The sequence below is a fragment of the Daphnia carinata genome, chromosome 4 (assembly GCF_022539665.2).
Source record: "Daphnia carinata strain CSIRO-1 chromosome 4, CSIRO_AGI_Dcar_HiC_V3, whole genome shotgun sequence".
Taxonomy (NCBI): Eukaryota; Metazoa; Arthropoda; class Branchiopoda; order Diplostraca; family Daphniidae; genus Daphnia; species Daphnia carinata.
Window position 1 is genome coordinate 6931334 of NC_081334.1, and position 10688 is coordinate 6942021.

Sequence of the window (10688 nt, forward strand, 5' to 3'; positions counted from 1 at the left end):
ATCGGGACTCGTATGACACACGCGTACGAGTTGCAGCAACCTCTTTCCAGGGTTTTGACATTGATGGAGCATTTTCTATTCTCTGCCGAAAATCTTTTTTTTTTTTTTTTCCGTCAAAACAAGCAGAGAGAGGGGCCGGAAACCTTGAAAACGGACACAAAACAAAAACATTTTGGCCCGTCTTCGTTATTTTTCAGTAGCGATTTTTTTTTTTCACGTTTCCGTCACTAGCCGGAAACCACGTGACTTGGCTCAGTTTCCTCAGGTAGACGATCAGCTCACAAAAAAAAATGAAAAGAAGATGCGCATCATTTCCTAGAATGCCCCATCAAATGTGAATTCGAAAATAGGGAGATAGAAGAAAGTTATGCACCCGCTTCCAATTCCGCATCTGTTTGCGAGAACCCCCCCCCCCCCTTTTACCCCTCCACCTTTATTTTCTACGACTACGATATTCCGGACGTTGAGCTATGTCGGGAATGTGCAATTAGTGAGGCGAAGTTTCCGTCTCTCTGTGCTGCCTTGACAACGACTATCTCTCTCTCTCTATTCTTCTCTTTTTCTCTCTGTGCGTCTGTGGGGGCTGTTGCATCGTCCAATTTCCGTCAGACATTCCACATCCCAAAACTGCGGAGTACATCGAGAGACAATTTTCTCCCTCCGGAAAAAAAAAAGAAGAGGGGGGATGCAAACCGGATGGAGACAAGAAAGAATCTTTATGTCTGTAATATATATAGATATATTTAGATGCATTAAGTTTGAGTTTTTCGCCCAGTACGTGGGGGATGTTACACGTATAACGTGCGCGTGTGTGTGTATTTAAACCAACAATCCGCCTGGAATCCGGCGAGGGCTGGTTTGTTTCCAACTCCCCTTGCTCAACCGCACACGAGCGGCTCACATTTCGCCTACCGTTTCGAAAATAAACTCCCCCCCCCCCCCCCCCCTGTTAAAGAAGAGAAGCGGCCAAAAAGAAATGTCTTCTTCTCTTTTTACGTCGACATGGCGAAAATATTCATCGAATGATGTGCGCATCGATTTTCAATTGTTTTTTTTTTTGTTTGTTTGTTTGTTTTTTTGCAGGACGTAATGAGTTAATTGCGCGCTACATCAAGTTACGGACGGGCAAGACGCGGACGAGAAAACAAGTCAGTTCGCACATCCAAGTCTTGGCCAGAAGGAAATTGCGCGAAATTCAATCGAAAATCAAGGTAACATTAAAAAAAAAAAATGTTTGAAAATATCTCGCTCGTTTGATCTTTTTGTGTTCAAAGTTGTTGGCCCCGGTTGTGTTTTTGTTTTTGTTTTTTAAATGAAATCATTTGCGTTTGTTCTCGGCCTTATTCCATAGAATGCCTCCAAAGATGAAGTCCTCCGTCTCTACGGTTCTGTGGCCCAGGTTAGTAACGCGCACACCAATCGCGTTTTTCTTTTTCAATTGTTTATCTTTTTTTTTTTTTCAATCTAGCAGAAAAAAAAAGAAAAATGAAAAGAACAAACTTGAGGTTCTTGTATTTTTTTGTGGGTGTGTGATGCTCGCCCCCCCCTGTTGAGTTGTGTGTTCTTTTTGCGTGTATCTTTTTTTTTTGGTGTCACTTATAAGTCGAGTTCGTAGGGTACGCCTTTTAAAAATGGACTTTGAAAATCATCGTCAGTTGGGAAATGTGTTTTTTTTTTCTTATGTGTTTATGTATTTATTTATTTTTTAAAAGGATCAAGCTACCAAGGAGAAAGCCTTGCAGAGCATGTCCAGTATGTCTAGTGCCCAAATCGTGTCGGCCAGCGCACTGCACAACAACAAGACAGGTCTTTCGGGACTAGGACTACCCGCCCCGGTCTCTTACCCGCCACCGGTAATTTCAAATCCCTTTGCCCTTTTTGTTATCAGATGTATATATATATATATTTTTAAATAATTCATTTCCTGTTTTGTTAATTCCCTCGTTTAATTATCGCAGTTTTGGCAGCCTGGTCTTCAACCCGGACCTTCTCAAGAGTAAGTCTCTTATCAATTTTCTTTTTGAATTTGAAAATTTCAATTAAATTTCTAAATGGAACATAGTGTCAAGCCGTTCGCACAATCACACTACGCAGTTGGCGCCAGCCCGTCTACCAACAATAAATCGGGGAACGGCACGTCGAATGGTGGAACAGGCTCCGCCGGGAGCGGCGGCGAGATGGCCCTTTTGGCGCCGTCCGCCACACCCAACAACAACGCACCTTCGTCTTCTTCGTCGGCGTCGGCGACAACAGTGGCCACGGCGGCCGGTCTCACCCCTCCTGCTCCGCCTCCGCCATGGGAAGGACGGGCCATCGCCACCCACAAGTTGCGGCTGGTCGAATTCTCGGCCTTCCTCGAGCAGCAACGCGATCCCGATACGGTACGTTGTTGTAATCTGATACGTTCCATCATTTTTCGTGATGGACGCATTCTTTTGCCGCCTAGAATATTTTTTTTTTCCCATGAAGATCTATCAGATTACATTGAGGGGAGATATCAACAATTTGAATTTAACTTTCATTTTTTTTTTTTTTTTTATTTTTAGTATCACAAACATTTGTTTGTTCAAATCGGGGGCGCCACCAGTTACTCCGATCCCATGTTGGAGGTAAACAAAATCAATTGTTTCACATTGGCAGGATTTGTATAAATAAATAATGAATTTTAGGCGGTCGACATCCGACAAATCTACGACAAGTTTCCCGAGAAGAAAGGCGGACTCAAGGAACTTTTTGATAAAGGTCCTCAGAACGCTTTCTTCTTGGTGAAATTCTGGGCTGATTTGAGCACCAACATCAACGAGGATGCAGGGGCCTTTTACGCCGTCACTTCCCAGTAAGATTTCATTTTTTTTTCCCCGCAATTTTTTCTAATGATACTAAACAAGAACCTCCTAACTCGTCCGGTAAAGGTATGAAAGCAACGAGAACATGACAATCACGTGTTCTACCAAAGTGTGCTCGTTCGGCAAACAAGTCGTGGAGAAGGTGGAAACGGAGTACGCCCGCTTCGAGAACGGCCGCTTCGTCTACCGCATCCACCGGTCGCCCATGTGCGAGTACATGATCAACTTTATCCACAAGCTCAAGCACTTGCCCGAAAAGTACATGATGAACAGCGTTCTCGAGAACTTTACCATCTTGCAGGTGACTTCCATTCTCATGTCAATTTGAATATTATTTTTTTTAAAACGATCTTCATTTGTTTTTGTTTTTTTGTGCGTTCTCTGCCACCAGGTGGTGACGAATCGGGACACGCAAGAGACGCTTCAGTGCGTGGCCTACGTCTTTGAAGTGTCCACGTCGGAGCACGGAGCCCAACACCATATCTACCGGTTGGTGAAAGACTGACCACATCTCTCCTGTTTTTGCACGAGAGGAGAGACAGAGAGGTCGTTTATATCTTTCTGTTTTTGTTTTTGCACTCGTAATCGACGAAGGAGATCGTGAAGAAGTTGTCAGAAAAGAAATGATTATATACATTGCGATGTGTGTGTGTGATACGCGATGGCAGCAAAGATGGAAGAGCAGCGAGACAACACTCCCCCCCCAAGGCATCTCTCTTTTTTCTTCATTTATATATTATAAATATTTTGTTGTTGTTGTTGTTTCTTTTTCCCTGCGTACCGTTGCAGCTATAGCATCAAGTTTTTTTTTTCTTCTTCTTGAGAAAAAACTAAACAAAACAAACAGGTTTAAAAAAAAAAAAATTTAGATTTGTGGGAGGAGGGGGAGGGTCCGTTTTGTTTTGTGTGGGTAGGTAGACCCGTGTCCAGTACCAAGGCGATATCAAATCTCTTGTTTTTTTGTGTGTGTGTGTGTGTGTGTGTGTGTGTACATATACACACACAAACATACGCCCTTATTTTTTTGTCTCTTTCTCTTTTTTTTTTCGTTTATCGTGTTTTATTTTCTTGTGTGTTGCGGATTCGTTTTTTTTTTCCTCGATTCAATCCCTCCTCCCCCCCCCTCCCAAGCTCCAATGCTACGCAAATTGCGTGAAACATTTTTTTTTTTGAATTCAACAAATTTTTTTTTTACGGCAGAGAAAAAGACATTAGAATTCATTTTTAATATTTTGGAAGAAGGGGGTAAACGAAAACCCAATCAGTGGCGGCTTTTTCTCTGTGAACGTGATTTTTATCCTTTCGCGAATTTTTTTTTTTTTCATTTGGCGGGAGGTTTAAAACGCATCGGAAACTGTTGTTTTTGTTTATTTTGTTTCTTATTGTTTTTTTTATGTTAAATATTTTTTTTGGAGGGGGGGGAATGATCGACAATACCAGATCTCACTTAGCTGACGTTAAACAAAACAAGAAAAAAAAAATTGAATAACATGTAATATGAAACGTTTTGCATGTGTGGCGTGTGCCTCTTCGTCTTCTCCCCTCTTCTTCTTCTTATTTTTTTTTATATCATATTTTTAATAGACATATTATCAATGGGAGGTGGGGGAACCCGTCCTCTTTCCTTCACGAGATTGCGTGCGTCTGCCATTTAGAAATAATTCGTGAGCGAGAGTGTGTGTGTGTGTGTGTTTTGTTTCATCTTGATTTCCCGTGCCAAGAGACTCTTTCCTTTTTCCAACATCCGCCTCTTCCGCAAATCGTCACTTTTACCTTTTGCATAAAGCCATTTGAAATCTTTTTTTTTTTTTTTTTTTTTGAAAATTAAAACAAATAAAATCGCGCCATATCGGTACTGCCATATCAAATCCCTGAGAATATTTTGAAATTGTCGTTTTTCATTCTCCCTTTTATGAATTTTAAAAACAAATATTTACATTTTTTTTTTTAAACGACTACAGACAAGCTGGAATGATTTAAATTCTTTTTTTTTTTTAAATTCAGATACTAGACTAAATTTATCATCCTCCTTTTTTGATCCTGTGTAAAAGTACAGTATGTATTGTTTGTCCAGCAACTTACAGTGCCTTGGCCCGGTTTTCTTTTCACCTTAAAACAAAAAAAGAAATTTTATACACACAATCCCACCAACGGACGCAGTTTTCATCTGTTAAACTGCGTTTTACATCTCAACGTCTAGTTAATTTCTTTATTTTTCTCGTGGCTTTTCTTAACAATTTTTTTGCTGAAACAACAAAACAGAGCTAAAATTCTAGTAAAAAAAAAAAGACGCCGAATTTTGTTTTAAGTAAATTTTCTTTCGTAAAATGGCAACGTCTTCCGATTCGAAGTTCTTTCAAATCTTCCCTTTTTTTTAAACTTCGTTCGGGAGTTTCTATCGTTTTCTCACTTTTTTTTTTTTTTTTTTTCATTAAAAAAAAATTTACCGGATGTTTTACTCCTCTCATGTGATCCCTCGTCTCTTTCGTGTGTCAGTGTATCATTCTTTTCAGTGACGTAACAAATTTGATGTGTTAAATTCCAAAGGCCATCCGATACTTAAAAGAAGACTTAAACGTTTTGGAATATTGACAATCAAATTGAATATTGTAATGAGAAGAAAAAGAACTGGCTGCAGCTGTTGTGCTGAAAACAAACCAAAATAATATCATCGTTTCCATATCAAAACGACTCGTAATAATAATTGTTAATGAACTGTTTACAGCTGCAGTTTAACATAAAAATTGGCATAAAAAAGAATAGAATTTTCCCCTTACCTCTTCCTCTCTCTATACTAATGAATTTGTTTGTCTATGTGTATGTATGTGTGTGTGTGTGTGTGTTTTGTGTTTGATTTGTTCATGTGCTGCTGCCCTCTCCGGTCTCTAATTTGAAGCAAAAAAACAAAAAAAAAATCCGAAAAAAAAAATAATAATGAAGAAAAAAAATAAGAAAAAAAAAAAAACATTGTGAACTGTACAGTTTTAACTTTATGAAATTTGAATGTGTGTGTGTGTGTGTGTGTGCAGTGAAAATTATGACGACGCAAAATGTGTCCGATGATGTCAGCATAAAACGGAAACAGAAAACAAACAATATGAAAGAAATGTCTTGAAAAATGGATCATTTTATTTTGTTACGAGAGAGTGGGAAAAGCGGAAGAGAAGTCAGATACGAGTAGAAGATAGTTTTTTTTAGAGAAAAGACATATTGAAAAATTCTTCGGCTGCACGATGTCAACGAAAAACGGAGGGGCAAGAGAAATTATTAATTGCGTCGGTGGAGTTCAAACGGACAAAACAAAAAAGAATCAAAGTAGAAATGTTGGTTTCCGTTTCTATCCATCGGCCTTCGCATTCCGTCGTACGTGGAATGCGTTTCGATTGAAACGATTTTTTTTTCCTTTCTTATTTTGAGTCATTTTTATTTCTTCTCTACATCAGAAGAAAAAAAAAACAATTAAATTTTTGCATTTTGGAGACATGAGAAACAAAAAGAAAAATGGAAGACGAAAATTCCTTTAGTCCTTCCTTTTTTTTTTTTCGTTTTTACCTTTCATTGTCCATGGGAAAAAATGTGTTTTTGTGACTTCCATATCATCGAAAGAAATAAAAATTCCCGCTCTTTTTTCTCTAAATGTGACATTCCCCGCATGTTTTTTCCCCCTTTCAGTTGCGATCCTCTGCTCGGATAGCCGAGCATTTTCTCTGCGTTGGTCCAAGAAATTCTGAAAAACAAAAAAAAAAATGTATCGTGAACGAAACACATTTTTTCCCGAGTTGTATGTATGTACTTACGGAATGTCATTTTTTATATATTCTCTGTCTTAAGAAGTAAAAAAAAAAACGTTCTTTCGCTAGAGAAGGAAAATCCCGACGTCGCCGATAGATGTGATGGTGCATAACTTGGAACGAGACAACAAGAGAAATTTTTCAAATTGTATAAAGATGCGTATATATATATATATATATATATATACTTCGTGCATGTAAACTTGAATGAATTTCAACGAAACGTGACCAGATTATATGCGGCCTCTTTATTCCAAAACAAAAACAAAGAATTGGAGGGGAAAAAAACAAAATGGCGAACGTGACTGTGATACAATTTTCATTGTAGGAGACAGATCCCATTCTAAACACACATTCTGTACGGTTCAAGAGTCTAAGAAAAAGGTAAACTTCTTTTTCGTCACTATCTATGATTAAATATCAACGTTTCTTTAAGAAAATGTTTAGGAGCCGAATGCAGATGTTTGGAAACGTATTGGAAATTGATCAGCTGTTATTTTCAGGCCCAAGGCTTGAAGAAAAAAACCGGGAAATTTATGCATGAGGAAATATCGGGTGTCGAGTGAACGTCATTTATTACTCCATCATTGACGCCCCTCTTTTGTGGTATTGTGCTGAACACCAGCACAATACACGAGGAGGAAGGTAAAAGATGAAATGAGGGTAACGTCAGGTCAAACCGATGATTGGGAAATTGCATGAGGTTATTGAATGCCTTCATTAAGGAGGTTCGGAACTTACTCGTATGTAAACTACCTGCTTTTCTATGTGGAATATGCTGATCCAACGAAGTAAATACGGTGCATCAATCAAATTCGATGACGCCACACAAATGGCTACCCGTTTTCTGTTCTCAACAGGTATCGATTTCATTCTCTAGCTTCTGTACACATGTAATGAACTGAGCTGCCCCCATCGTCGACAACGTGTTACGATGAATCATAGTCGTTTGTAACTATTTTGTTCGAAAAGAAAAGACCACCAAAGTTTATGATGAGATTTCTTTTGATAAACTAGAAAGAAAATTGGGAAGAACAGAATGGATTTTAATTTTTTTTTCTTTTGTTTCTGAAAGAGATTAATAATTCGACAACGAAGCCCGATTTCCTTTTCCCGCGCGATTTTCATCTCCGGTTTTAGTAATGGCCGCTAGGTAACGTTACCTCGCTGTTTTATTTTATGTCGTGTTGGTTTCGACACACAACAAATCCATGTGTATATATAAGCTAATCGAGGACACACGTTTTTAAGGGTGCGATATTTGTGCTGCGCAATATTAAAAATTTCAAGAACCACTCTGGACGCAAGTCATGACGTCCAGAGGTGGTGAGAAAGTTTTGAGCTTGAAATTCAATCAGGATCACAGTAAGTCCTCTTTTCGCTCCATCTTGGAAACTACCCCTTTGTTATCGTCGACTGTTTTGTCTTTTTACAGGCTGTTTTACTTGCTGCACTGATGCTGGTGTACGTATATACAACGTCGAACCCCTTACAGAGAAAGCACATTATGGTAATGATCAGATATGTTTTATTGCTCATCCTCGCACAGGAATAGCCGAACAATTTGCTTGTACTTAAACAGACACCTCTGAAATGGGCACCATCCTCCATTGTGAGATGTTACACAGGACAAATTTGATTGCTGTGGTTGGTGGTGGTCCACGTCCAAAGTTTGCAGACAACACAATATTGATCTACGATGATGTGCTGAAAAAGTTTGTCCTTGACTACACTTTCACTCAACCAGTTGTAGCTGTTCGCCTTAAAAGAGACAGGTATAATCAGCTGTTTGCCTCAGTTTTTTTTTCCATTTTAAAAGATTGCGTAACATTGTGCAATGCAACATGGTTTACTTAACAATTTTTATTTTCTGTATTTGCAGATTGATAGCAGTACTAAGGAGGCAAATCCATGTATTTTCTTTTCCAAATAACTCAAAAAAACTTTTCACCCTGGAAACAAGGGACAATCCAAAGGGACTTTGTCAAATAAACTCTCTAATATCGTCAGAAAAACAGTTGCTAATATGTCTGGGTCATAAACTAGGAAGTATTCAACTAGTGGTATAACCTTATAAAATTCTCTTACTTGCCTTCATATTCATTATTTGGCTTTTTTTAATTGCAGGATCTGTCAGTCACTGAGTTAGGTATTTCTAGTGCCCCTCAAACTATTAGTGCTCATCAAGGGGAAGTGGCCTGCTTAGCTTTGAATTCGCAAGGCACTTTGGTTGCCACTGCATCGGACAAGGGTACTCTTATTCGCGTGTGGGATACAATGAAACGAACCCTTTTAGTCGAACTCAGACGCGGATCGGACCCTGCCACTTTGTATTGGTAAACCATATCTTCTTTCTATCACAGACCCTTGTCGTCATATGCTAATCATATCCTTTTGTGCTTCTTTGTAACAGTATTAATTTTAGCCCTGATTCCGAATTTCTCTGTTGTTCCAGCGACAAAGGAACAATTCATATATTTGCCCTCAAAGAAACGCATCTTAATCGCCGTTCTTCGTAAGAATTATATTTTTAATGAATTTTTGATTGTCCAGCTCTTTATAAACGAAATTGTTGAACTTTCAGGTTAAAGAAAATGAGCTTCCTAGGAAACTACATTGAATCGCAGTGGGCTCTAGCCAATTTCACGGTGCCACCCGAATGCGCATGCATTTGCGCATTTGGCAGCAATAAATCCAGCGTCGTAGGTAAGACCCCCTTAAAAATAACTTCTTTAACTATCTTTAACACTGAGCGCTTATCGATTTGGGGGGGGATTTTTCTTGTTTGTTGTATTTCTGAAATTCAGCCATCTGTATGGACGGCACGTTCCATAAATACGTTTTTACACCAACTGGAAACTGCAATCGCGAGTCCTTCGATGTGTACCTGGATGTGTGTGAGGATGATGATTTCTGAAACCATATTCAGGGAAGGAAACGATCAATGCATGTATACTTTCAGGTGTTTTAATGTTTCATACACAAAGGGTTTTTCTATACATACAACGTGAGGGGTGCATTATTTTTCAAATGCCTCTTTTGGCCTGCCGAAAGGATCTGACCATACTTTCATGTCTGACCGAGAGGGGAAAAATTAACATCAAGTCATTTATTGGGATGGGTTAAAGTAACATACTTCCTGGTTGAACTTCCTCTTGTTTTATTCCCCTCCTGTTAACTGATTGCTGTTTCTCTAGAGAAAACAATATTTTTCTATGAATGGGGAGGCTATTGCATAACTTGACTTTTCATAATCTTTTACTTACTGTAAGGCTCTGGATTTATCATAGGGCTGACTATTATCGGATAGATCGCTAAACCAATTACGCCAATAACTGAACTGACCATTGCAGCATATTTCCAACCTTTTAACAAAACCATTTTTTAAAGATTTTTTTTTATGCGATTGTAAGCGGCTTAGGATTGTTTATTGTGAAATGTGGCTGTAGCAGACGACCGTAGAATTTAGAACAGCTTGCATTTTGCGTACCTAGATGACGTCCTGACTTTCCGAGAACCAAATTCTACGTGATTTTCCGTTTTTCCCCTTCGCCTTTCATTTTCTTTATTCAAATCTTGTTAACAGTAATTTTTTTTTGCCCATGCTTTGCTCAGGCATCTTGTTGAAAGCATTTGAATTGCAACCATCGCCTTTCGAGAAAGGTATTACATGGTTTTCATTTTGAAGCGCCCACGTAATCATTCCTGATTTCGGCTCCAATCTTGAAACATTTAAGAAATTGTCCCCCGAGAGAATCTTCCTACGGCATTAAGCTGATATAAATAATACTCCCTACTGAGTGCCTGAAAAGGCTTTTGATCGATACCACAAGCTACGTGCTGTTTCTTCTTGGAAATCTTCTCAATTTTTGCGTACGGTTTACGCAAACTATCTTGTTGCGACGTTCGGTTAACGGTCTATAAAAAGAAAGGTTGAGTGCCCATGTGGTTCCAATCTGTGATAGCCTTTTAGGTTTCCTACGAGTTTTTGGGGCGTAAATCCGGGTCGTCTGAAGCCATACACGATCCGCAGATGATTCCTCATACACAA

At 38.9% G+C, this 10688-nt stretch overlaps 3 protein-coding genes and 1 long non-coding RNA gene across 6 annotated transcripts in view; 2 read left to right on the forward strand and 2 right to left on the reverse strand.

The window, feature by feature from the left end:
- LOC130687640 (transcriptional enhancer factor TEF-1-like) overlaps positions 1-10688 on the forward strand; it is a 79431-nt gene that overhangs the window by 7987 nt on the left and 60756 nt on the right. For 2 of the 3 annotated variants that reach the window (XM_057510813.2, XM_057510812.2), the window contains exons 4-12: positions 1084-1211; positions 1352-1399; positions 1713-1853; positions 1959-1996; positions 2063-2381; positions 2547-2609; positions 2670-2836; positions 2913-3147; positions 3238-4663. In XM_057510813.2, coding sequence (XP_057366796.1) covers positions 1084-1211; positions 1352-1399; positions 1713-1853; positions 1959-1996; positions 2063-2381; positions 2547-2609; positions 2670-2836; positions 2913-3147; positions 3238-3351 — 1253 coding nt within the window. In that variant the 3' untranslated portion in view covers positions 3352-4663. Of the gene's footprint in view, positions 1-1083; positions 1212-1351; positions 1400-1712; positions 1854-1958; positions 1997-2062; positions 2382-2546; positions 2610-2669; positions 2837-2912; positions 3148-3237; positions 4664-10688 lie in introns of those variants that run through there. The other variant, XM_059495137.1, reaches the window with a different exon arrangement.
- LOC130687676 (uncharacterized) lies at positions 6407-7744 on the reverse strand. Its single transcript, XR_009000216.2, has 3 exons — positions 7394-7744; positions 6644-6750; positions 6407-6573 (listed from the first exon to the last, which is right to left on the reverse strand). It is a non-coding gene; the product is annotated as an uncharacterized LOC130687676 (long non-coding RNA).
- Positions 7862-9644, forward strand: LOC130687652 (WD repeat domain phosphoinositide-interacting protein 4-like). The gene is made up of 8 exons (XM_057510828.2): positions 7862-8002; positions 8073-8147; positions 8220-8412; positions 8520-8700; positions 8765-8973; positions 9051-9152; positions 9222-9343; positions 9445-9644. Exons 1-8 carry the CDS (start codon positions 7948-7950, stop codon positions 9552-9554), a joined length of 1047 nt encoding a protein of 348 aa, XP_057366811.1. The 5' UTR covers positions 7862-7947; the 3' UTR covers positions 9555-9644.
- Positions 9562-10080, reverse strand: LOC130687666 (small integral membrane protein 20-like). The gene is made up of 3 exons (XM_057510845.2): positions 9904-10080; positions 9774-9830; positions 9562-9712 (listed from the first exon to the last, which is right to left on the reverse strand). The coding sequence occupies exons 1-3, from the start codon at positions 10016-10018 to the stop codon at positions 9657-9659; spliced, it is 228 nt and encodes a 75-aa protein (XP_057366828.1). The 5' UTR covers positions 10019-10080; the 3' UTR covers positions 9562-9656.